Source organism: Trachurus trachurus (genome assembly GCF_905171665.1).
Source record: "Trachurus trachurus genome assembly, chromosome: 2".
NCBI lineage: Eukaryota > Metazoa > Chordata > Actinopteri > Carangiformes > Carangidae > Trachurus > Trachurus trachurus.
In genome coordinates, this window is record NC_139914.1 from 1,940,908 (window position 1) to 1,968,705 (window position 27,798).

The window sequence follows — 27,798 nt, forward strand, 5'->3', positions numbered from 1 at the left end:
TCTGAGCATCGCTGCAGACGTCGCCACGGCAACCTGTCCCTGTTTACGTCTGGAAAACGACTGTGAAAAGGTGCAGGAAGCTTCAGGGAACGGTCTGCAGTGATGAAACCAGTCCCACCGTCTTCACCTTAAAGCTTTCTATCATATCATATGGCACTAAAATATCTGTGACACGTCGATCGTCAGGGTTTTATCTACACATAAACGCGTTGTCTTCTCTTCTTCAGTGTATTTCTTTACACGTCAGGAGCTGGCGAGTTTTGGCAGGTTGATGTTCAGGTGAGTCAGTAAAACTGGACGTCTGACTGATGGTTCAAAACAAAACAAAACAAAACAGATCTGAAACTTTCAGTGAGCGCACGACTAGTTAGTAACATCATAACCCACAGTGTGACATAAAAAAAGAAAAAAACACACTTTCTTGTTGGTTTAACTTCTGATCATTTCACTAAAATAAAAACCCAGTCCAGTTTGTGCTCTCTCTGTCTTTCCTCCTGTACCTTCTCTGGACCCTCAGAGGAAGAAGCCGGACTTCGGCGGCTCCTGGAGAGCAGCGAGTCCTTCGGGGCCCGAGACGGCCATGTTGTCTGCCGTCACTCCGTTCCCATTGGGCAGCAGACAACCGGTCTTCATGTAGGCTGCTGCGTTCAGGAGGCAGCCGTTCTCCAGCTGGAGGGAAAACAAGAGAGAGAGGACACGGTTAAGTCGTAGAGGCACGAGATGTTTTCTGAACTGGGCTCTAGGATAGTTTCATTGGGATTGTTCCCCATAGTCATTTCTTTGTGTCTTTCCTTTTAGGTTATGGGTGACGTCCTCTTTAGTTTTGGAAAGCGACAACCTACTTAGTTGGAGAACGGGTGATTTTCTTTGTTTAGGGATTTGGTAGGTACGGTGAACATTGTAGGACATCAACCTCAGGTGTCAGGCTTTAGCGTCAGACCTTAGATGAAAAGGGATATGGTCTCAGGAAAACCTCAGAAAAGGGCATCGGAAAAAATGACATTGGACATTGGATTCCCTGTTAAAGAGGTTTTCTATGGAGTTTTTCCTCAGTGGATGTGAGGGTCTAAGGGCAGAGGATGTTGTTATGATGTCATATGAAGTAGGGCTGGGTAAAAATATCGATTCAGCAATGCATTGCAATTCTTTTCTCTGCAATTCAATATCGATTCAGCAATCTTCTGAATCGATTCAAGCCCCTGGCCAGTGGGGGCGCTGCGAGCAACACCCTCGTGTGATTCGCGCTGTACGGACGGGGGCCGCACTAGACCAAACCATAACAATATGGGAGTGAGTAGCAGCAGCAGCGTTAAGCCAGCGCCTTCAAACCTGAAAGCAGATGTGGGGATTCATTTTGTATTTATAGGCGCCGATTCCGTGGGTGCTCCGGTGCTCAAGCACCCACTGACCAGTAGAAAAAGACGGCCACCGCACACTGATAAGACTCTGCTGATATACTTTATTAATGAACAACGCGTTTCGCTTTCAGCGTCGTCAGGTTGAGCCACCAGATGCGCATTTCTCCGTGCCGCGAAAAAGCTAAAGTCAGACCGACAACTGCCCCTTGTGTTAAGCACACGTTGTTATTGATATTGTAGCGTCAGACCCGACGACAAGTCAACAACATAACACAAACTTATCTGACAGCTGCTCTCACTTCTTCCTCTGCTCCTCCTCACTCACTCACCTACACACAGACAGGACTCTGTCTTCCTCACACTCACCCCAGCCCCTCAGTTTCTCATCCCACCTGCCTGTACCATACACATTGACAGTCAGTCAGAAATCACAGAACTTAAACATCATAACAAGAACATTACTGCGGGGTCGCTACAATATTTTCAGTTGTGCAGTAGGCTATTATTAATAATATTGTTTTGTATTGTTTTATTACTCAAAATGTTATGAGTTATTTTCCAAGAGGAAAGTAACACATGGCCTAATTTAAATTTAGCTGCACTGTAGTTCAGTGTTAAAGCAGTGTCATATTTTGTTATGCTATGAGTTATACTATGGCTGTTCATAAGGCATGAAACTAAACAAATAATTATTTAAAAAAAAAAAAATCTGGTACTCTTATTTGTGTATTTCTGCTTGATACTGAATCGATATCGAAGCATTTCAATCAATATCGAATCGAATCGATATCGAATCGAATCGTGACCTAATGAATCGAAATCGAATCGAATCGTGAGATTCTCAACAATACCCAGCCCTAATATGAAGCCCTTTGAGATAAACTGTTTGTAAAAACGGGCTATACAAATAAAATTGCCTTGCCTTGTCATCAGAAAAAAAAGTCGTCAGACCAAAAAGCATCAGAAAAAAGGTAATCGGACTAAATGGCCTCAGACTATTTTTGTTTCTTCAAACTTTAATTTAAAGTTTGAAGAAACAAAAAGAGTCAGTTTTCATATGAGACTGGTTTTTCTGGGGCCGTTTAGTCTGACAACTTTTTTTCTGATGCATTTGGTCCAATTACTTTCTTTCTGATGCCATTTAACTAATAAAGAACAAACTAATTTAGCGTGATGTCTGACAGAGGTTTTCCTGAGACCTTATGCCTTTTCATCTGAAGCCTGACACCTGAGGATGTCTAAAATGTACACCGTAGGTCGGGAGCTTTTGTTCTATTTGGTTTTCGATTTGGCGTCACCCGCTGCCTATTACCTATTATTTGGGGTTTGTGTCCCAGATTGGGTCCCGGCGTCCCATTTTTTGTTGCTTCAGTTTCCCCCCTGGACGTTTTCAGGTTGTAATAAATTTAACTTCAACACCTGTGGAGTGGATGTGCCATCGCTCAGACCTGTTACTATATGTAGACGTGGAGCCGCTGCTGACCTTAATCACATGAAGCAGATCAGGTCAGGAAATAAGAAGAGGAGGAAGACGATGTACAGCATGTAGGTAGGTGTTATACTTCATCACAGTGACTGTTAATCTCCTCCAGTGAGTCTAAACAGATTAGGTGGTTTTGTCAGGAGCTCATGTGTACATCAAACCAACATCTCAGTTCAAACCACATGAAACACAGAGAGTTAAAGCTCAGTTTTGATATTCACCAGCTAATGTTTATTTAGCATTAGCTAGGATGATATTAATATCATTTGAATGATATTAATAACATTTGAAAATCCACCTGGAAATTGAGTTATGAGTTATTTGTGTTTTTTTTAATGTTTTTTTTAGACAGTTATAATATATTTGTTCAAGTTTATATTGTCAGTATAATTGTTTTCTTTTTACAATTTCAGGCTTGGGAGGCTCTGATCTTACAAGGTTGGTTTTCAGCCAAGAGACGCTACAGTAGGTGGAAGGCAGAGAGCCTCCATTCTCCCTGGAACAAGTCATTTAAGATACAAATCCTGCATAGTTCCTCTTTAAATATAGACATTTTTTTAATTGATTTTAAAAATTTTGAGTACTTTTTGCTTCGGTGTGTTTACAGTATATAGTTTGAAAAATAAATAATTTCAAATAATCAGATTGCATGGGTTGTGCTAAAAAAAGAAGAAGATATATATATAGCATATGTCTGTACTGCACATTCTTATGTGTAAAACATATATAGTAAAATAATAGGGATGGAAAAAGCAACGTCTGCAGTTTCACATCCAGACTCCCAGTTGGAGAATTATCAGATCTCCTGTGATTTGTGCAGACGCTCTTTAATGTGAGTAGATCAACCTACAGTAGTAGTCCTGCCTCTGTGAGCTGAAAATAGTCTCCTCCCCCCCTCCTCCTCCCTCCCTCCCTCCCTCCCTCTCCGTCCTGCGTTCACAGCATTAGGTAATGATGACAGTCAAATTGTAGGTCAGCAGCGCTCATGCTTGACTGCCCAGCCTGCCAGTATTTTTCTTTCAGCGACAGCCACTGACCCTGAAGAATAACAGTGGAGGCTGAATGGGGCGGATATGAATGGATGCCTGCCGGGGTCGCCCATCTCCGGGGCCGACTGCGGCCCGTCCCGACCTTATTCTATTCATTATTGTACTCTTTCTCACTGCTGCCTCTTTGCTCTCCTGTCCTCTCTCTGGCCCGTCCTCTGCTCTTTCATTACATCTCCTTTGTGATCGCCCGGTTTGTTTTTTCGCCCTAAACACCAGACATGCTCTTCGTCACCAGAGAAACAGATGGAGGACAGGTCTAATATGATATGCATATGACAGCAGAGCTTCATTATGAGTGTTTCTAACAAACAGGAAGTCTGTTAGTTTGATGAACAAGGTCGACTTGTTCTACTGGTGCAGGAGTATCAACCTCCTCAGACGCTCCTGGTTTAAATCCGGCTTCAAACTTCACTCCGCCGAGGTCTCGTTACCTCGTTATGTTTTTACGATGGGAATCTCTCTGGACCTCCGACCGAGCGCCTCTTTGTTCTCTAAATAATTCGTGATTTTAGGATGACATTCCCCAGCAGCTCACAGCTCTGTCATTAGTGGAAAGAGTTCTTGTTGGCCCTTAAAAGGTGAATTCCTGATCATTATCCAGTCTCATTAAACAACCTATTGGGAGCTGAGTTCCCACAATGCATCGCTGTATTTAAATCACTGGATCTAGCAGTGGTGTGCATCTTCACTGGCCTCACGATTCAGTTCCATTACAATTCACCGGTCAAAATTCAGTTCGATTCGATTATACGAAGCATCTCGATGCATTTTTCATTATTTAACATGAATAGTCAGATAGATATGATAACTTTTTAATGCATTTCCACAACACAGCAGCTTCCTTGGAGTCTGAACACACAAAGAAAAAGAAAAGGCCCAGCCTACTTAAAGGTGTTAAATCTTGGCATTGTGCTTTCAAATAAAATAAATCACCGTCTCTGTGTGTGAAAAACATCATCAAACTTCATCGCTGCATCTACAGTATGAAACGATTATTTTCGGCACCCCTAGTCTCTACTAGTGACGTCATGTACAAATAAGACCAAGTGTTACAGCCTCAGATTCTAGTCGACCGTATTCTCAGACTCTGCCGCTCTGACCCATCTCCCCCTTGTCTTATTTACATGGCATGTCTGGTCACATCATCACAGTTTACACTGAACCCCATGCCAGCCCTGGGCCTCTGTGTGCTGACTCGGAAGAAAATCCATTTTCACGGCGGTGAGAGAGAGATGGAGAGAGAGAAGGAGCGGTGCAGGGCTGTGGATTCTGCAGACAAACCCTTGGTCTGTTGGTGGTCACTGATATTTGAGGGCCACACATGGGCCAGAACCAACGGCTCTGGGCCCCAGAACAAACTGTTTTGAGGACAGCTGGCAGCTTTAGTTTGTTCTGAGACGAACTGAACAGATCGGACACAAGACAGAAGATCTTAGAGGGAGTTCATCTTCAGCAGGACTGTGAGACAAATTCACCCTCGGGCTCTAGTTTCCTAATATTTTAGGTCTAAAAGAATGAATCTGAACTGAGCGCATCAACTTGACACTTGCAAGATTTTGAATTACAGCTGCGTTCACAAACATGGCGGCTTTCTTGAAGTAAACAAACCCCTTGGTGTAGAGAAACAGAAAAAAGGAGTGCTGTTTTTGTCGAATGTGTGGTTTTGAAACTCTCCCAGTTTTTATTTGACTTTGATAGACTAGGTAAAACTGTAGATATGAAAAAATGTATTGGGGCGATGGGAGGGGCAGGCGTTAAAGGGGACATATTATAGAAATATCACTTTCTGAAGGCTCTTTAACATATATTTAGGGTTTTGTCTTGCCTTTCAGCCTCCAAAATGTGAGAATTGACCAAGCAATCTGTAATTTTCAGGCTCTTGAGGTTAAAATCCATGCGGTTTTATGAGCCTAACTCTAACCCTACACCTGGGAACTATTTTAATTTGTGGAAAAGGGGCAGAATATGTCTCCTTTAAAGGAAAAGTTGTCGAATCAGCTGACACTATAGACCCTTTCAGAGAGTATAAACAAAGACAGGTGTGGCTCATTAGAAAACGCTCTGGTACACTAAATGGAATGGAGCCTTAATTAGTATCCTTGGTAACACCTGTATTTGTTTATACTCTCTGAAACGGTCTATTGATAGATATCACATGACGTCACACAGCGTTCGCAGCCGGTCACAGCGCCATCTTGGGTACCGACTTCCAAAGGCAGTCTATGGGCTGTGACATCAAATCTCACAAAAATAGTGGATAAACCTTTTTTTTATTACATGGCTCTATTGAATGTCGTATTCCGATAATTTATTGATATTTCTGATATTTATTTACATCTTGATTTTGCATTTAACAGTCTGTTATTCCTGTTTAACAGATCGTTGCTAAGTAAAATACACTAGGTAGGGACGCCGCTCTGATCAGCGCAGCACAGAAAAGAGAAACTATGCAGGATATTTACTTTGTTTCATTTTTACCGTCATTAAACAGCTTGGGAGACGTACGCCAAGGGAGGCTGCCTCACTCTACTGAGTGTGAGCGGCACGTAGGCCTACGTTCACGTTGCTTTCGTGAATTGTAAACAAACAGACGGCCCCTCGGTTTTAGCGTCCAGCAGTTTAGCGGCTAATTCAACAGCAGTGATGGATAACTGTACCGGAGAGGCTCAACAACTTAATGAGCTTAATTTGAGGAATAAACGGCAGCTTTTACCTGACGGGAGACCGACGCCTGAGCTACGGTAGCTAACAGCTAGCAGCTAGCAGGTTTTACCTACTTTTTTCTCTCTCCCTCCCTCCCTTTCTTATACACGCACACACACGGCCCAGGTTGTCTGTCATATCTGTTGTAAACCTTGTAATAATAGCTTGTTGAGTACAGTTAACACTATTGTTGCCTCGGTTTGAGTGTGGATTAATTGTTAATGGTTTGTTTAATGTGAGTGGTGGTCATCGCGTCCTGATGAGTTGGGTTTTAATAACAGCTGATAACGTAACTGTGTAGATGGTGGATTGTGATGAGAAGGTGTTGCACATATTTTAAGACTTATCTGTGCAAACCATTGTGCAAAACCTGTTTGTTGTGCCTTTTTGCGTTATAAGATGATTTGCCGAATTCTTCTTCCATTCCTGCAGCCTTTTGTCTCAATGTTAACGATGGCAAAATGTCCAGATATTTTATTACTTTATGAAAATAAATGTCTGTGAGTTAAAAAGAAGTGCATTTCTGATTTGATTTGGCTTTTCGTGTATTTGGAGGAGAGAGAGAGAGAGAGAGAGAGAGAGAGAGAGAGAGAGAGAGAGAGAGAGAGAGAGAGACGAGGAGAGAGAGAGAGAGAGGTCCGCTGGGTGAGCTAGATTAACTTTTAACGGGAGAGAGAGCGGCGCACCGCGCTGTCAAAGATCGTCTCAGCAGAAATGGTGTGTGCTTTCAAGGCAAGGCCATCAAAATGAGAAATGTCCATATCCAAACTACATCAGGCAGCAGTCTTCTGGTCAGAGAGGATGTGGCTGCACTGATCTGAATAGAGGTTAACTCAGTGTTCGGTACCCAGCATGGCGGCGGCCAGGTGGAACGCATCGTGACGTCACCTACTGATAAGTATCTATACCAGAGATGCCTGACATGGTTTTTCAATTTAGATTGTATGATTTCTGTATGTGTATTTTTGGGGCCAGTGTGTTAAAGCAGAAGTAAGCGATCCGGTCGTTTTGGCTAACTTCTCGTCAGCCGATGGAGTTAGCAGTCCCCGCCCTCGTCATGGATCTATTGGTCCTCGTCCCTACGACACCACATTCACACGCATCCCTTGGCTGCACACACAGAGAGGACCGCCCCTTTATGCCGTTCTCTCTCCTCATTGGATAAAGGTTGTAGGATACAAGGAAGTATACAAGAAGTTTTCTCCTCTGCTTACAGCAGAGCAGAGTGACTGACAGACCCGTGTTTCAGACCAAACACTCTATATAAGTGATTGCTGTCGGAAGATACAACTATTTAAGACTTATATTAACACACATATTCCGCTTACTTCTGCTTTAATAAAGAAGGTTAAAGTGAAATGGGCATGCTAAACATTTTTTATGTGATGAATATACAGATAAACTCAAAAGTATTCTGGCGTCTCACCTTGCCGTGCGCCTCCTCTGCGCTGCTGTTGAACATGTTGTAGGCCTCTAGCGACGGCGTCGACGACAGACCTAGGAGCTGCTCCAGGTCCAGCGCGGCGCTCTGGGTGGGACACCGCGGCAAACACGGCGGAGGAACCTGAGTCTGCTGCAACATCTGCTGCAGCTGCAGCTGGTGGTGGTGGTGGTGGTGCTGCGGCCGCTGGTAGGAGCCGGAGCCTCCTGCAGACACCGCGGTGGAGACACCGTACTGTGTGTGGCTCAGCTCCATGTTGGGCGGAAAGGCCGTCGTGTGTCCGTTTGGGATGTAAGATCCGAGCTGGTTCTGGTAACCGGGCAACAAAGCTCCCTGCTGACACTGCTGCCACTGCTGAGCGGCTCCCAGGACAGAATCCAGATGTTTGTGTTCTCCGTTCACCTGCGAGGCTTTGACAACAGAGTGGTTGTTGAGATGATGGAGGTTCTCTGCCGCCCACTGACCGCTGGCGTCCACAGGTCCAGGCGGAGGGGCGGACTGAGCGCTGACGTGTTGCTGCATCTGTTGAGACAGCTGGACGATGGGCTGTCGGCTGCTGGGAGGAGGAGCAGGAGGAGGAGGAGGAGGAAGAGGAGGGACGGAGGCTCCGAACCCGCCGCCGCTCCCTCGCTCCTCTCCGTCGGCGTCCGTCTCCAGCGAGTCGTGGATGTAGGAGAGGATCTCGTTGTTGGTGAGCAGGTCGCTGAGGCTGGGGATGTGGTGGGGGTCCAGCTCCACCTGGATCATCCTCTCGTCCAGCAGCAGCAGCTCCAGGTCTTCGGCGTTCAGGCCCAGGTTCTCCAGAGCGCTGAACAGCTCGCTGTTGGAGCACGGCTCGTCCCCGTCCAGGGACAGCGAGTCCAGAGTGGCCAGGAGCGGGTCGTAACCGGACGTCTTTCCGTTGCACCTCCCCGTCCCCTAGGGGTGGGAGAAAAAATCCATTCACATAAGTATTGCAATATTTTTTTTGACAATTTTTAAATCGATTTTTTTATTGTGCAATGTGCATTTGTTCTTCTTTTTTACAAACAGAGAGTCCAGGTTTAAGTTCACTTTATAATGGAGTATGTTCATTTCTAGGCTCCTACGGTGTTTGTGTGCAGATAAATGTTAAAATGTAGCAGTTTACCTCAGTCTATATCTCATTTTGTCAGATTTTTGCCTCTTTTATGCAGTCCAGGCTTTTGAAAAGAGACTAAACATATATATTGCTGCTGAATAAATCTGAAAAACTGACTTACATGTGGTGTGTATTTTTTGGGGAAATATGGCTCCTGGAATAGTCTGTAGACTCATAATCATTCAACTGTTTCACTGGTGTTAAAAATGCAGACTAAAAATCGAGAAAATCGGCAATATCGTAGAATCGCAATTTAAATCGAATCGGCATCCAAAAAATCATAGAAAAATCGAATCGGGAGAAAAACATATGGTCCCAGCCCTACCGTCCCCTCCCCGTTAGAAACCACCCGCCAGCTGTCGGCGCTCAGCAGGCTGCAGTCGGCCTCGCCGTGGTACGACATCTTGGGCTCGGCGGCGTCCGGCTGGCAGACGTACACCGACTCGTCCTGGCTCATCAGCGCCCCCAGCAGCGACTTTGGGTCCAAGTCGTCGTCGTTGGCGCAGCTCTTGTCCCGTTTGCCCTTCTTGGACTTGCTGCCTTTGGCTTTGCCCTGGAAGGCGTCGGGGAAGCCGTGCAGCGGGTAGCCCGTCTGGTACAGCATGGCCTCTCCGGTGGCGAAGGTGAAAGGGAGGTGCATGGATCGCTTCCTCAGGTGCTCGCCTCCCTCCTCCTCCCTGACAGAGACAGAGAAACGTCACAGAGAGGAAATGAAACAGAGAAACGACTAGAGATGCACCGATCCGATACCCGGATCGGATACTGGCTCCAATATTGACTAATTGGCTGGATCGGATATCGGATGAATGAGGCCGATCCAGCATTCCGATCCAGTCATTTCTTTTATTAATTTTAGGGGTGGGAATCTTTTACTGTCTCACGATTAGATTCGATTCTGATTTTTGGGGCTACGATTCAATTCAAAGCGATTTGATTCCTAATGATTTCTGCTTCAGTCTATCGGTGTCAAAGGATCCTCATGATCTACTCCAGTCTGCTTTGCAAGACAGAATGACTAAAGTGTCTTTTTCACATTTATTGAGTTTTATACATTTGTCCATGCTTAGATGGAATTGTTGAAACTGTTGCATAAAAGCAATATCACATATTGCTTTAGTAACAAAATTAAAAGTGCCTCAAACAAATAGTGCAGTTAAACATGCTGCCTTTTAAATTCTAAGGAAATGGAGGCCGACAGCCAGCAGATTTGTTTCATTATTATTATTTTTTTAAATCGATTTTGGGACATTTTATATCGATTCTGAATCGTATTAAATGAGAATTGCATGTGAATCGATTTTTTGGCACAACCCTAGTTAATTTGTTACCTTTTTTTAACAAGGCTAAATGTTTCTGTCAAGCCTGATGCCTTCACTCACATGGCAAGGTATACGGTTCATTCATTCAACAGTAGTATCGGATCGGTATCAGGTATCAGGTATCAGGTATAGGCCGCTACACTCAGCCCAGGTATCGGTATCGGATTGGATCAGAAAAAACTGGATCGGTGCATCTCTAGTCTAGAAACGAGGCCGGCTCGGCTCGGCTCTACTCACGCCAAAGGCCTCTGTGTGGCGATGATGTAGTCCGGCTTGCCGTTCTTGTAGACGAGCCGGGCGTTGGCCTGGACCCACTTCCACCGGTTGTCCTTGGTGAGCAGCCTGAAGACGGTGAGGCCGCTCTCGCCCGTCTTTATCACTAGAGGAATCATATCAGACGAGACATGTTGAGCCCCCGCGGTTCAAACACACACTCACTCTGCATCTAGCTCAGCCGGCCGTGTGCTGCTGTGACGGAGGCTATACGCTGATGTTCACTTGCACATGTTACAAGTCGCTGTTTGCATACTTACACAACCCAACAGCACACACACTAACACACTGACACATCTCCAGGCTCAGTGCTTCTGTGTTTCTGTGTCGTCTGGTTTCTAAACAAGCTCCACATTGTCAGGAAGCTGCTCCCTCACAGAAACACTGATACCGACCAATCACAGCTGCCTGTTTCTATTTCTAACTATTACAAATGACATTTACTGGGTTTAAATGGAGGATTTTCACGTCCATATTTTTGCACATTCACCACGCTATGAGATAATAACACAACGTTACCAGACAGAGTTGTTTTAGAGGTAAATACAGAGACTGCTTGATGAAAAACTGCCCCCGATGAGAACACGCATCAGTGGTTTTGCATGAATTTCCCTCTAAAACAACTCTGTCTGGTAACGTTGTGTTATTATCTCATAGCGTGGTGAATGTGCAGGTCACAACTTGTCCACCAGAGCGTTGTGGAGTTGTTGGATTGTGTATTTGAGGAGTTTGATGAGGGAAAACAAAAAATCCCATGAGCCTCCGTAGTGTAGCCCTGAGCAGCTCACGGCTCTGCTCCGCCGTTCTAAAAATAGTTGCACCGACTATTAAAGGTAACGAACCTACTGCTATGACTATAGGGATTATGGCAATGGGCCAATCCCTTTAATTAAGCAGCTCCAGAGTCCTAGTGCTGGTTAAATCAATGACTTGTAACTAGTTCCAGGGAGAATAGAGGCTCTCTGCCTTCCACCTAGCGTCTCTTGGCTGAAAACCAACCTTAAGACTACACAAATATACACATGGTAACATGGTAGATGATAAATAATGTTATCCACCGCTCCATGGATTGATTTCTCACCGGCTTCTTCGTTGGAAACAAATGCACATGGAGGAGAGGAGGGTTAGAGACACAGAGGAGGAGAGACCAGACCTGGAGAGTTCATCTTTAAAAGAATAAAATCTCAGAGCAGCTTGGACTGAATCCTTCAAAATAGTTTCTGTTTTTGTGTGTCAGAGTCGTCTCTGTGTATTTTTAGCTGCTGACCTTTAGGAGGAACTACAATATTTATGTCTGAGGACAAACAGTGAAGCTGCAGAGACTCTGCCAACTCTAAACTTACTTATCACTTTCTTTTCTGTCATTTTTTATTCATCACTATCTAATTATATTTTAAAGAAACAGAGAAAAACACACATAATAACAGACCATGTGGGTTGTGCCCTCCATCTGTGTGTGTGTGCATCAGAGCGTGTTGGACATGTATGTATCTGTATTTGTGTTATACGTTTCCAAATTCATGTATTTCTGCTTCTGTATGCATGAACACATACAGCACAAACAGTGTGTGTGTGTGTGTTCAATGCCAACGTGTCTGGTAGCAGTGATGATGTGGGTGTTGAGGGAGGGGGGGGGGCATGGTTACGGCTAACCGGGTCATCCGGTACACGGGCTAAGTAGGACATCTGACTCCCGCTCAGAGATTTTCTCCATCAGCAGCAGAGACATTTGTTTGTTTGTGTGTTGCATCATGAGACCGAGGGCGACGCGCTCTGACACACTCGCCGTTTTACTGGTTTTAAGGAACGAGCGGCTGAAGCCTGAGCACCTCGGCGGGTGTTTTGTTGACGCATCCGTTCACCTACTGACATATTTTAATTCCACTCTCTCCAGTAACGTGCACTCGTGCAGCCATCTGTGGCGTGAAGCGTGTGGACAGGAAACAGCTGGGACTCACTGCGGACGTGGTTTTCGGCGCAGTACAACATGTCGGCGGCGTGGATGAACTGGTAGCCGGAGCCTCGGACTCTCAGCTCCGCCTCGGTGTAGCCCAGGACTATCTTACCCCTGCAAGACCAGACACAGACATTAGTCACAAACCCAAACACACTAGTGATTATATAATTATTATAATATATATAAATATATGAAGATTTAAAGGGATAGTTCAACATTTTTGGCAAATTGGCCCATTGCCATAATCCCTATAGTCATAGCAGTAGGTTCGTTACCTTTAATTGTCGGTGCAAGCTATTTTTAGAACGGCGGAGCAGAGCCGTGAGCTGCTCAGAGCTACGCTACGGAGGCTCATGGGATTTCTTGGTTTCCCTCATCAAACTCATCAAATACACAATCCAACAACTCCACAACGCTCTGGTGGACAAGTTGTGACCTGCACATTCACCACGCTATGAGATAATAACACGTTACCACACAGAGTTGTTTTAGAGGGAAATTCATGCAAAACCGCTGATGCACGTTCCCGTTGGGGCCCGTTTTTCATCAAGCAGTCTCTGTATTTCCCTCTAAAACAACTCTGGTAACGTTGTGTTATTATCTCATAGCGTGGTGAATGTGCAGCTCACAACTTGTCCACCAGAGCGTTGTGGAGTTGTTGGATTGTGTATTTGATGAGTTTGATGAGGGAAACCAAGAAATCCCATGAGCAGCTCACGGCTCTGCTCCGCCGTTCTAAAAACAGCTTGCACCGACAATTAAAGGTAACAAACCTACTGCTATGACTATAGGGATTACAGCAATGGGCCAATTTGCCAAAATGTTGAACTATCCCTTTAACATCACGCACTTGGCGTCGCAGGCCATGGGGGTGAAGTCGAGCTTGTGTTTGGTCCTGAAGATCATGTTCCTTGTTCTGATCTCCAGGATGGCGGGGGGCTGCAGGGGGGTGGCGATGGCAAAGAGAGCGAGCTGAGGCGGCGAGGCGCCGTCCTTGCTGTCACAGTGCTGCTGCTGCTGCTGCTGCTGGCGGCTCTGACCGTGGAGGAACTTGAGCCGGCCCTGGATGTTGAGCGCCTGCGAGGACGAGGAAGGACGATGACATATTATTTATTTGCATCATAAATAAAGAGAAGGGTGTGGATGTTTTCTTCCTCTGCTCTCTCTCTCTCCCGGACGGCGGCGTGGAGCCTCCAGAGCAGAAGAGCGAGTCTTTTCTCCCTGTCAAACACCATTAGTCTTATTTATCCTCAACACACTGGCTCCACTGGGATTTACTCCACCTCTGATCACGCTGCTAACAAACATGCAACATGCATCTGATGCATCTGGTGGATTTTTTTTCTTTTTTTTTATCCTCTGAAGAGAAATAACAGAGCAGCTTCAGGTTCAACTTTTGCATCGACCACCAGGAGAAGTCACTGGGGAAATCTTTACAAGCTCAAAAAAAAGACAAAAAAACTTGAAAACACTTTCTCCTGTCTGATGTCCTCCCACCACCCTGTGGCATCTCGTGTAAAGACCCCCCTCCTCCTCTATGTTAGCTCTGGTTAATTGACTTTGGTGGGTTTAAGAGCCTGCAGCCGTGATGTCAGGAATCTAGCCCTGAATAGCAGGAGGGATTACCAAATAACAAAGCCATAGCGACCAGTAGAGACAAGTAGAAAACCTGGCTTACTGCTCACGCAAACGCACTGGGAGGGAGGATGGAGCAGGGTTATTATCGTTAACCACAACTACAACTAGCAGGGGAATAATCATTTAGTTAACTGAAATCAAAATAAAAAGGAGAAGTAAATAAAAACTACAATGAACAATGTTAAATTAAAGTAGAGTCAGATAATATCGACTTGGAGTACGACCCACCGGGAGATAAGAGTGAATGGAACCTGATGAGGACTGATGGGAACGTTATGGGATTATGGGATGGGAACAAGTTCATCTTCAGAGGTCTGACAGAGGCTTTCTCCTAAAACCTGAAAAACTACAACTAAGACTAAATAAAAACTACATAAAAACTACAACTAAGACTAAGACTAAATAAAAACTAGTAAATTCCTCTAATATAAAAACTCAACTAAAACTGCTTCATCACTTGTTGAACTCACTAAAACTAAACTAATGAAATAAAAATAAAAACTAACTAATACGAAGGTTGTTATAGTTTTAAAATGTTCAGTAGATGCAGGTTTGATGTCCTTCATGAAGCCCGTAACGCTCCAGACCTGCTGTGTGGGCCTAACAGTGCCTTGCTCATGGGGGGGTCTGCTCCGTTTCCCTCTGCAGAGGCCGGTCAGGAGCTCCCAACCCTGACTAAGCAACTTCTCCCTGCGCTCTCTGGGATTAAAACCTTTTTTCCCCACGACCCCGAGGCTCTCTTAAGGCGGATTACAGGAGTAAATGGTGGCTTCTGATCCCCGAGGGGCTCTGAGGTGGCACGCCATACCGCCGGCCGGCAAAACCAGCAGGCCTCACAACAACACTAAAACCTTTTATGTTTCACACAAACAAAGGCACGCGGGGGGGGGAGAGTAAGTGAGTGTCTCACCAGGAAGCCGGAGGAGTTGTCCAGCAGGCAGCGGAAGCGGCAGACGAAGCCGCGCTCCAGAAAGGAGGAGTTTTCAGGCGGGAGCTGCTCGGGGTTGTAGCTCACCAGGCAGGGAGGGGTCGACGCCGAGTCGCCATCTGAGGAAACCAAGAAGAATAGTTTTGGTTTTGATTAATGAAATTTAAATAAAGTTTTGATTTCAAACTGACTGTGATGCAGAGTCTGGGGGATTCCTATGCACACTCCCTCAATACTGAGATTCTCCGACACCACCCTTGGGAGCAAGGGCTACCCAGAATGCACTATTTTCTTTGTTAATAGAGATATAAATATTAAAGGGATAGTTCACCCTAGAATGATATTTCGCTCATTATCTACTCACCCTCATGTTGACTAAGGGCTGGAAGAATTATCAGAGTCCACCGTCCCTTCTCTGAGTTACAGGGGGTCTCGGCGTAGCAGTGAATTTCAATGCCACGGTAGCAAAGGGACACCGGAGCTCTTCGTAAAAAAACACACACAAAAAAACATCCAAATACCTCCATGATGCTCGTATGTAATGTCCGTCTTGTGCTGAAGAAAAAAATTAAATAAGTCTATATTTTAAGCTTGTTTGTAGCGGAAGCTTCTCGTCTTCTTCTTCTTCTCCTCTTCCTGGTCCGTCCAAATATCGCGTGATTCGCAGTAACCGCACTGACGCCGGCGCAAATCACGCGATATTTGGACGGACCAGGAAGAGGAGAAGAAGAAGAAGACGAGAAGCTTCCGCTACAAACAAGCTTAAAATATAGACTTATTTAATTTTTTTTCGGGACAATTACGCAATTTGGGGCTTCAGCACAAGACGGACATTACATACGAGCATCATGGAGGTATTTGGATGTTTTTTTGTGTGTGTTTTTTTACGAAGAGCTCCGGTGTCCCTTTGCAACCGTTGCATTGAAATTCACTGCTACGCCGAGACCCCCTGTAACTCAGAGAAGGGACGGTGGACTCTGATAATTCTTCCAGCCCTTAGTCAACATGAGGGTGAGTAGATAATGAGCGAAATATCATTCTAGGGTGAACTATCCCTTTAAGAAAACCATTGTTTTATCTTAGTTTAGCCCCATTTTATGGATTATTTACCTCATTGTTGCGTATAATAACATTTATTTTGTATTTTACGATCTTCTGTCAATAGCCATCCGGTGCTGACACCATGTTGCTGTGGTTTAGTTACTAATGGTCATTTAATGTAGTTGTTAAGTTGTTTTATCAAGATACAGCCTACTACGTTAAATGTTTGAGCGTTTATCTAACCATAGTTCCAGCTGCTGTTTACCTTTCAATAAGCCGTGGTATGTGGAGACTTTCAGCTGAATGTGTCCCTGGTTGTGGTGTTTATACACATTATTTGTTTGAATATCAACTTAGAACTAACTCAACTAACTTATAGGCTACAAAAACAACTAATAACTGACTGACAGTCCACAACAATTTCAAAAACATGTCGATGATAGCTGCATTTGTGGTTTATGATTAAACTAAACATATCTGCATTTAAGGGGCGTCCCCTTTCTAGGTCACAGAATATCCCTTAACAGTTGGTTTTAAGGGGATACTAAGGTTAAGGGTTGAGCTTGAGGGTTAAAATAGGAATTGGAAGTGTGTACCTTGACCTTGATCTGTTGTTGGTGTGTGTGCAGTTTGTGTGTCTTGTCAACTGCTGACCCGTAACTAATTCAAAATGACAAGTGTGTGTGTGTGTGCTGGTGAAACCCACTGTGAGTTTGTTTTAGTTGCTGATGCAGTGTAATATTTAGACCGTATCTCAGGAGGCTTCAGTTAAAGGTCACCTCTTGTCGTCCGTCCACGATGCTTTTTTTCCACACTGATCGACTTGCAGAACATGATCTATAAGTCTATTGATCTCTGGTTCGGTTCACTATCAGCGACTTCTAGTAAATGTTGTAGTTTCACGGGAATCCAGAGGTTTCTGCTGCTGCAGCTGCTGCATACAGTACAGTAAGTGGACTGTTATGTAGGAAACAGACCTGTGGAGGGATCCATGGGGGGTCCGTGGCCAGCGGGGGGGTTGAGAGCCCAGTGCAGGTTCCTCCTGAACTCCTGCTGGTCTTCAGTGTGGATCAGCTCAAACACACTCTGATGCATCACATCAGTCTGGCAGCAACAACAGGACAAAACAGAGCTCAGGTTCACTTCTATCGCACATACACACCAGAGGAAGTATTCATTATTATAGAACCATCTGAATATGAGACAAGATGAGGGAAGGTGGATCAATCAATCAATCAATCAGACTTTATTTATATGGCGGACGAACAGGAAGATGTAATGGTGGTTGTTTTCGGCCTTTTACTGTCTGAAAAAACGCACACAAAAAACCAAAACGACTGTGGAAAAAGTCATCAAGACGGCGGGAATGTGAGCTGCTAGTCGCAAATATTGAATATTGAATGTTCATTATTTACGATCTCTCCTTCCGAGCGGATCGGACCGGACCGGACAATATCACTCTAAACACACCCCACGCCACGGGAACATGAGACACGATGCCGTTTGCAAACACCAGACAATCGGGGCTTTGCTGGCTTTGATCGGAAGGGGAGATCGGGACAAAAATCGGCCAATTTGCTGTGAGGAAACACCAGAGACTGGATAAAACCAAATAAATAAAAGGAACTAAAAGTAGCACAAGTGCAAAGACATGATAAAAATAACTAAAACTATACAATAAATAGTTCAAGACTAAAAAAACTAAATGATAAAAATCAATAAGTAAAAGGATAAAAAAAGGAAAATTGAATGAAAATCCAGGCTAAAAGGTGTGTTGGATGTTTAGTCGGGGCCGTTATACTGTCAGCAGCTCCTCTCGGGGGTGCGTTTGATTCAGTTTTCCTTGAAGTGGAGCCAAGAGAAATCAAGTGTCGCTGAACGTTTTATTCAAACGGCCGAGACAGAGCCAAAGACCCGCTGTGACCCCCCCTCCTCCCTCCCCGATATCTGTCGTCAGGACGCAGCATGACCTGGCCGTGGACCAGAGTGGAACCGCCTCCTCCTCCTCCTCCCACAGTGGGCGGGGTCAAAACCAGGTCACCGCCGAGGAATTTCAGCAGGCAGAGGTGTTGGGTGAAATATGTGAAGTGAATATGAAAAGGGGACGAGGGGGGTGGGGTGGGGGGATATTTTTCTCAGCCTGGACGTTAACTCCAGAGATGCTGTGCTAAGATAATCAAAGGCTGTCGTGACCCTAATTTCCAGACTTCTTGGTAAAAAAAAGTTCAAATATTTGAGCAATTACTGTAGATGTGTATCCTGTAAATAAATTATGCAGTTAATCGTTTGTTTTTATTATTCCGAATTTATATGCTATTATGTCACCAAATAATTTCCAGGAGATTGAAGCTAATAGCTCATACGAAATTAACCCAAATACCTTCAGATAAGTATTAAGATAAATATATTTCCATACAATAGTTTCCGTTTTCCATATAAAATCAAATTCCATACTTTTTCATACTTTCCATACTTGTTGCCTATTGACCCTTTGCTCGTGACGTCACGTTCCACTCGCACGAAATATGAGCGCCATGACGGACAGCAGGAGAACAGTGGACGTCAATTTAAGTAAGATACTAAATGAATGTTGTATGAAAACAAGAACTAGACGCAAAATGACAGTGACATTGATGACGTACCGTACGACTCGCATCGGCAGTAAAAGATCCGATCTGTCTGTTTGGACGTACATATCAGATTTGTATCAGATTTATTTCCACATCTAACGGGGCCTGGATCCGATCTGACAAAATCACATTTCTTGAGTTTTTATCTCGTTTACACGCTCATGTCACAGATCCGGTCTGAGCCACACACTGGCCTTTTCCATCCCTCTCCTCCCTCTGTCTGTGGGTCTGCTGTGTCTTATTTCTTGGGTGCTGTAACAGCTGTTGACACCCTCTATATGTGTGTGTGTGTGTGTTATGGTCTCCCTGGGCGTCCCACTGCGTGTGTTGTTTCCAAACACTCCCTGTGCGCAGACCGAGGCAGCTGTTTCACCAAAGATTTAGGTTTGTCTGGAAAATGAGAGGTGACGCGGCTCAGGTGGACGGGGAAATGAGGGGTGAGAGGTGATGTTCACACCCCCACCTGGATACACAAGTGTGTGAGTGTGTCTGTGTGTGTGCATTTGAGCACACAGACACAGTTTTATTGTTTTATTCAGATTCAGACTGGAGGCGGTGGATCAAACCTCTCTCTCCGTGTGTGGACGCTGACGACGATGTGTTCACTTGTTGCTCTCAGCCTGATTGATTGATTGATGATTGTGCAGCTGAGACACTGAATTTCTATCTCTCTATCTCTCTATCTATCTCTCTCTCTCTCTCTCTCTCTCTCTCTCTCTCTCTCTCTCTCTCTCTCTCTATCTATCTATCTATCTATCTATCTATCTATCTATCTATCTATCTATCTATCTATCTATCTATCTATCTATCTATCTATCTATCTATCTATCCATCTATCTCTGTTTACCTGGTGGAAGCCGAGGTAATCCTGGATGGTGTGGGAGCAGAAGAAGATGGTTCCCTCGGCCGTCACCACGACGACGAAGCCGTTCAGGGCCTGTGGAGGGAAAATATACGGTTACTTCCTGTTTATTAAGATGAAATCCTGATTATGATGCACGTTGAGAGGAAAAGGAGCCACATCCAGCTCCCATCCTCTGATTGGTAGATATTTATTTACACGGGACAACTTGAGGATGAAATCCAGCAGAGAGTAGAGGAAGGAGAGGAGGGAGAGGATAAAAGACAAAGAGGAGTAAACAACAGGGATGAGACTTCTCCCCCGGGCGGAGAGAGGAGGACGGGGAGGAAGCGAAGGAAAGGCTGGAGCCGAGGAGAAGGAGGTCACTACTGGATGACTAACACCTCCATCACTGCTGCCCCTCTCCACTCCTCTCCTCTCCACTCTTCTTCCTCTCCCTCCTCGTTTTCCCCGGGGGCTTGGCGAGGAGGTGATGACACCGAGTCCTGTCGCTGCACAGAGTCGTAATGGCATCCCGCCAGGATCCGCCCACACCTCACTGACGAGGGCAACCATGATGATGATGATGATGATGATGATCTTGCGCTGACAGACTTTTATCAGGCTCAGACTCACTTCGTCGCTGCTTTAATCAAAACCCAACTACGTGAAGTCAGATCTGCGTCAGCATCAAGCCACAACGAGGCAGCTGTTAAATGATTCACAGCTCAGAGAAACACTCACTTCACTTTTATTTCTGCTCATTTTATGTTTTTTATTGAATCCAGAAACAGGTACGGGTTTGGATTAAAGGGGTAGTTCAACATTTGGCAAACTGGCCCATTGCCATAATCCCTATAGTCATAGCAGTAGGTTCGTTACCTTTAATTGTCGGTGCAAGCTGTTTTTAGAACGGCGGAGCAGAGCCGTGAGCTGCTCAGAGCTACGCTACGGAGGCTCATGGGATTTCTTGGTTTCCCTCATCAAACTCATCAAATACACAACCCAACAACTCCACAACGCTCTGGTGGACAAGTTGTGACCTGCACATTCACCACGCTATGAGATAATAACACAACGTGGGGTTAGGGTTAGGGAAATTCATGCAAAACCACTGATGCACGTTCCCATCAGTAGCAGTTTTTCATCAAGCAGTCTCTGTATTTCCCTCTAAAACAACTCTGTCTGGTAACGTTGTGTTATTATCTCATAGCGTGGTGAATGTGCAGGTCACAACTTGTCCACCAGAGCGTTGTGGAGTTGTTGGATTGTGTATTTGATGAGTTTGATGAGGGAAACCAAGAAATCCCATGAGCCTCCGTAGCGTAGCTCTGAGCAGCTCACGGCTCTGCTCCGCCGTTCTAAAAATATCTTGCACTGACAATTAAAGGTAACGAACCTACTGCTATGACTATAGGGGTTATGGCAATGGGCCAATTTCCCCAAAATGTTGAACTATCCCTTTAACTCTGGATCCAAGCTTCAAAAACTGCAGCCTGCAGAAAGTGACCACACCCAGCGCTGTCCAACACACACACATGGACACACACACTTCACACAGTGTGCAGCAGCAGCATACAGAACATGCACTGTGTATAAATATTTACTGTAGGAGACGCATCTCGCTCTCTCTCTCGCTCATGTTTGGTGAACCGCTCTCTCTCCTGAGACTCAGTGTGTGTGTGTGTGTGTGTGTGTAGCAGAGAGAGAGAGAGGGAGAGCAGTGATGTTTGTTTTCTGTGTGTTTAAGACGACTGTGTTTCTGTCTCTGCATTTAGGATGAAAGAAAAACCTCCACAAAACATTTCGACTGCTCGTTGTGTTTCCTCGCACACAAACACACACAGACACACACAAACACACACAGTGGATGATATGAAAGCATGGTGTGTGTTTAACATGTGGTGATTTAAATGTTTCTATTTTAAATGGGCTTTTAGTTTATTTCCACAGTCACACACACACACACACACGTCCTTCATCCCTCCCTTCAATAATACATGTGTTCACCGGCTCTGTATAATTCATGGGTCTCTGTCTGTAATGGCGGAGAGCAGCCGCTGCCCCCCACCCACCCACCCACCCACTCTGACGCTGACCCACTTCCTCCTCTGGGATCCAGCGTTCAACAGGCTCCGCCCCCCTCCAGGCGCTGTGGGAGGAGCCAACAGGTGCAGCGTGTGTGTGTGTGTGTGGGCTTGGACCCACCTGCAGCAGCAGCTCCCCCTCAGGTATGTGGCCTTTGTGAACAGAGGCTGCCGTCTTGCTGTCGCCGTCGTTGTCGTTGTCGTTGCCGTGGTCGCTCCTCTTGGTGACGCCGCCGTTGGACGTCTGGTTCTTCAGAGCCACTGTGGACGGAGGACAGAGAGAGAGGACGAGTCAGTGACGACGGGGATTTAGCTCATGTTGCGTCTGATTGGAGGATAATCCAAGGAGCCCAATCAAAGTCCTTAGAGGCGAAGAAGACCAGAGCTCTATCTAAATGAATGGAGACATGGTCAAACCCACGCTTTAACGTGACAACGCCAGTGAAATTAGATCCAATCTGAAAATATCGGCAAATATCGCTACATTTTTATTTTTTTAAGACGTTAGTTTAGGCGGCAGCTCTTTCCTGTTAAGGCGGCCGCCTTAACAGGAAAGCGCTGCGGGAAACCCTGGAAGCCCATTTCCGCCACTTGATGAAAAAAAAAGATATAATAACCCAAAATAATGAGATACTAAATCAAAATGATGAGATAGTAAGTCAAAAGAATTAGATATTAAGTCAAAATTATGAGCTACTAGGTCAAAATGATGAGATACTAAGTCAAACTTATGAGATAGTAAGTCAAAAGAATGAGATATTAAGTCAAAATGATGAGTTACTAAGTCAAAATTATGAGAAACTAAGTCAAAATTATGATTGCTGATGGCTGTTGAATGAATATGCGCCATCTTTGCCGTTGTGGATCTCCCCATTCAAAATGATGCGAGTGCTCTGTCTCTACAATATAGAACATCTCTGGCCGAGTTGCATCACATAGTAAAAGAACAAAACGACCAGAGGGAGTAACACCTTCAGAGGAGGAGGAGAGGGAGGGGATCTGAGGACGGAGGATGGAGTAACACCCTAACAAGGTGAGAAGAGGGATGGAGTGCAGCCTGGAGCAACCAACTACAGTTGTAAATCACGACAGGTTTTCATATAATGTGTATCGACAGTTATTGTGAAAAAACCGTCTCTAAGGGTCCTGAGTTTGACCGCTGGGCCTGGACGGCAGCGTGCCAGCGACCCCCGAGGACAAAATCAATTTCCAATGTTTTTATTACAGAAAAGGGAACTAAGAATAATACATTTGGGATTTGGGAACGCTGTTGATTGTATATTAAGCAACATTATGGACTTTTACCTGCAAATTTGCAGAAGTATTTTGTTTTAGTTTCACAAAATGTCAGTCATAGAAGGAAATTGAATTTCAAATATCAAATGGCAAGGACCAAGGTAAAACAAATGTGCATTTCTGTGGTAGGTGTGAGGAGTTTATAGAAACATATTGTGATGGAAGGTACTAGTTGTGGATTTTATTTTCTATATTTCTTTGTATATTGTTGGCTGTAAAACTGGCATTTCATCTGATGTTAGTGTTCTTTTGTTTTAAGAAAGGAGCAGGTGTTGTAAGTTTTCTTCATCCTGCTCCATTGAAGTCCTAGGATTGGAACGAATAATAATTGAAAATGAAATCTGAGCGGGTCGACTCGAGTCTGACAGAAACAAACGCTGACGTTAATGGGAGAGGAAACCTCAGACAATACACCGGCTGAAGGTTCGACCTGTTCTTCTGATCTCAACCCAGATTCTCCACAGGGACCAGAGGAGCTGCGTCCGTCCTCAGAGGTCACTGCAAGTCTGGGGTGCAACATCATCAATTCATCACCATCATCATCATCTTCAGACGTGCAGGAAGCTGAATAAAAATAAATCTTGACTGCGCTGGCTGCTGCACCCAAACCTTTTGTCTGTTGGTGACAGAGCTCAGTGTAGTGGAAGCTCGCAGGGCCGAGAGGGAAGCAGGAAAAGCATGTCGACTATCAATAATTAAGAGCCAGGAGGGGCGGAGGCGGAGGGTTTGTGCGCTGACGTCATGACCAGGGGCCGCCGGCAAGAAAAAACACCCCGGGGCGACCGAGTGGAGGAGGAGGAGAAGGAGGAGGAGGAGGAGGAGGAGGAGGGGACATCTGTTGGCACAACGGAGGGCGATGAGGACACCAACAGCCGATAAAAACATCACAACAGACACTCCTCAGTCCTCCGAGTGGCTTTACACCGGCTCAGAGGAAACAGAAAGGCTGCAGCCGCATGACTGAGTCCACATCTAGAGGAGGAGGAGGAGGAGGAGGAGGAAAAACAACTGCAAGGCCTCTCTGAGGAAGAACTCACACAGTTTATATCATAACCGTGCTAAATCGTAACGTTCAGGATGATACTGAGTCATTACTGTAGGACCAAGCATCCACCAGACTAAATGATTATTCTATCTGTCTGAAATATTGTTTGAATCCTTTAATTTATTGGTGTAAAGGTAAATATCATAAACACACACTCATGGTAGAAGAAGATTGAGAAACACACTGCTGTTGTATTGCATAAGGAGGAGGCACTAATCTGCTCTGAGCACTGGACAGATGGCTTCATGGAGACAGATGTGGAATAACACACACACACACACACACGCACGCACGCACGCACGCACGCACGCACGCACGCACGCACGCACACGCACACACACACACACACACACACACACACACACACACACACACACACACACACACACACACACACACACACACACACACACACACACACACACACACTCTGTAATGACACCAGTCTGACCACAGTGATGCAACATTTACACAAAAACACAACTGTTCAGGTGCAGCAGCAGATTGTTGGTTTCCCCAGGCTTCCTGAACGCAGCACAGACAGACACCAAAACAAAACAAAGTGTGGACCTCTCCACATCCACAGACACATTTAGCTTCACCAGGTGGAATAATAAAACAAAACAACAGACGGTTGTAGTCCTGTGACCCCACCTGAACCTCACCTCACTCTTTCATCTTCACCCTGACACACACAGATCCTGGATTAACACTTCAAGGACTCTACGTGTGTAAAGAAAGAAATGAAAACCGGGGTTTCTCCGAGGCTGCGGGAGTCAAAAGTTGAAAAGTGGGCGCCTGTCTCCCCCCTTCCTGCTTCAAAAGGTCTGTAAAGCGTCGGTGAGTGGATTATCCCGCCGTGTTTTTATTCTCAGAGGCTTTCATCTCCTCCTCCTCCTCCTCCTCCTCCTCCTGGATGCAGCGCGGCCGTCTCCTCAGACCTACATTACTGTGCGGCTGAGACTTTGGGACAAGTGTCGCCTCATGGCCACAGGCAAGAGGAGCTGACCTACAATACGTTGCGGCTGCATGAAGACATTATGATAAGAAGGGGTCGTGGTGGGGTCAGGGCCGGGGCGTGCTGGCCTGTTTCTGCAGGGTCGGCCCGCCACACACACGTCTGATGGGTTTTTAATCACAGTTACGGTCCGTGCTGTACAGTTGGAGTCTATAATAGGCTGCTGCTGAGCTGCCTAAAGGAGGACAGTGGGTGGACTGTACGTCTGCTGACCGCTTCATTACTGTAGCCCAGAATAGTCCAGTCAGTGGAACCAGCATCGGAGGAAAGAAAAATGCAAATACTGCACATTTAGGTCCAAGCCAGGCCTTTAAAAGGGAATATTAGTATTAAAACTTAACACCAGACATCAGATTTTGTTGATTTCAGAATCTTTTTCAGCTTTAAGATGCTTGTGAGTGGTTGAAAGGTGCAGAGACTTGTGCAGGAAGCAGTTTGAGCTGTTAATTGAATCAAACGTTCCCAGTTTTCCCTGTAAACGCTGCGCTGAGCCTCCGACGTTAAACAGGGACTCAGATATTCCAGATGTGCAGCGTCGACTCGAGCTTCAAGGATTTCTTTTTTTCTGAGCAGATTTCTGAAGGCTGCTTGTTGTTTTTGGACAGACTTGCAATCAGATTTTAATAGTAAATCTGTGAACACACTGAAGCCTGCCAAACACACACACACACACACACACACACACACACACACACACACACACACACACACACACACACACACACACACACACACACACACACACACTCCTATATCCCCCCAAATCCATCTGCTATGCCTGTAAGCCTGCTAACTCCCCAACAAAGCCACCACTTCTTAAACAGAGGCTGAAGCACAGACGGGTCACCACCTCTGAAACACCGTCCAGCTCCAAATCTAAAAATATATTTACATGAACACATCTCCCTCACCCAAAAGGCACATGTTGTTTTTCCTGCCTGTGTGTCTGCAGGTCCTGTGTGTGTGAGGTGTGAAAAGCTATTTCAGTGTTTCAGCGGGCGAGAAATAAAAGGGTGAGCAGCTGCTTGGAGACATTTCCCTGCTTCTCCGTCCTTTTACCCGAGCTGTGTGCATCCCACCTGTCCTCGTCCTACCTGAGAAGAAGCTCTTGGTGCGGAGGAAGCTGACGCTGAGCCTCAGGATGGACAGTTTGTCCAGGCTGGAGATGACGTCCTCGGAGAAGGGCAGCAGGCCGGCCAGGCGGTCCAGCTCTGAGTTCAGACGGTCACGGTGGCGTTTGGACGGGTTGGACTTGGAGCCTTCAGCGGGGGTCGGTTTGACTCTGGACACGAAGGGAACGCTGTGGCATTTAAAATGACTTTTTCATCAACAATCAACAAGATTATGCAAGATATCAAACCTTCAAATATGTTCAATCAGTTATATCCTCACAGCTATTGATCAGGCTGCAACACTTCCTGCTCTATCACATGTTTTAACAGCATTTAATGCAGGTACATGCACATAAGAACATCTCAGTGTTTAGTGAACTAGTCTAACTTTTACTGACACAATGGTTTATATTATTATAGATGCATGTCCACTAACTTACAGGACAGTTATAGGTATTTGACTACTAATCTGCAAATGTCTGTTTCTAACTACTTTATTAGTCCATCATGTTTACAAGCTGCTAGATGTGTGTTATTGACTTAAGTGTCACCAGTTTGTCTTAAATAAGCTGTATAACCACTTTATTCCTATGACCCGAATAAAGACTCACCCCTTCTGCGCCGGTTTTCTTCTCTTCCGTCCAGCATACATGTTGTTATCGTTGTTGTTGTCGATGTTGTTTTATTTAATTATTCACAGTAGAAGTGCAGGACCATCCATAAACCCTGAACTGACACCAGCTCCACACAGGAGGATCCAGGTCCAGGTCCAGCAGGAAGCCAACAGAGAGCAGCAGCCGAGCTCTACGTTACCGCCAGGGCTGGCTCCGCTTGTCCCGTCCGCGGCGGTCGCTCCGCCGGCTCTTCTTCAAATGACATCCCTCCATGGAAAAACACCGTGGAAACTTCGCATCCCGCGGCGCAAATCCTTCGCAGAAAACGGCGGAATTAAACCGTTAAAGTTCGGTGTTCCTCCTCCTCCGGCCGGACGTCTCTCCTCTCTCTGCTGCTGCTGCTCCAACCCTCTCCTCCTCCTCCTCCGCTCCGTCAACAAGCCCGGAGCGCGCACAGCAACGGCAGTGATTGAGGTCGGGAGCGCGCAGCAGGGTCAAAGGTGACGTAGTAAAAAAAAAAAAAAAGGTAATGTCTGCAGTTCAGTTTGAAATAACGGTCGAAATTCAAACTAAATTCAAATTTCAGTTGTCCGATATGAACATTTAAAAAAAAACGGTCGACTTTTACATAATGGAGCATCGACAGTAAAAATAACGTTTGAATTTTAAATCTGAAGCAATTGAAATTTAAAATAACCGTCAACTTAAAATTATAAATTATATTTATGGTGGAAGATATAAGTACATTTAACTGGATATTGAAGGTGATAGAGCTACTAGTAGTAATTAGTGCAGCTCCATCTTGACAGCTACAACACATTGTTGTTTCAGTTACAATTACAGAT

The 27,798-nt window shown here is 45.3% G+C and overlaps 1 protein-coding gene across 1 annotated transcript; it reads right to left on the reverse strand.

Annotated features, from left to right (window-relative positions):
- Nucleotides 1-403: 403 nt before the first annotated feature.
- Nucleotides 404-26,991, reverse strand: ahr1b (aryl hydrocarbon receptor 1b; the record flags this gene model as incomplete). Its single annotated transcript, XM_083987539.1, has 12 exons — nt 404-669; nt 8,020-8,952; nt 9,489-9,831; nt 10,711-10,852; nt 12,705-12,814; nt 13,554-13,780; nt 15,252-15,388; nt 17,288-17,414; nt 19,788-19,877; nt 21,990-22,129; nt 26,322-26,509; nt 26,951-26,991. The coding sequence occupies 12 exons, from the start codon at nt 26,989-26,991 to the stop codon at nt 514-516; spliced, it is 2,634 nt and encodes an 877-aa protein (XP_083843665.1). The 3' UTR covers nt 404-513.
- Between the last annotated feature and the right edge of the window lie 807 nt (nt 26,992-27,798).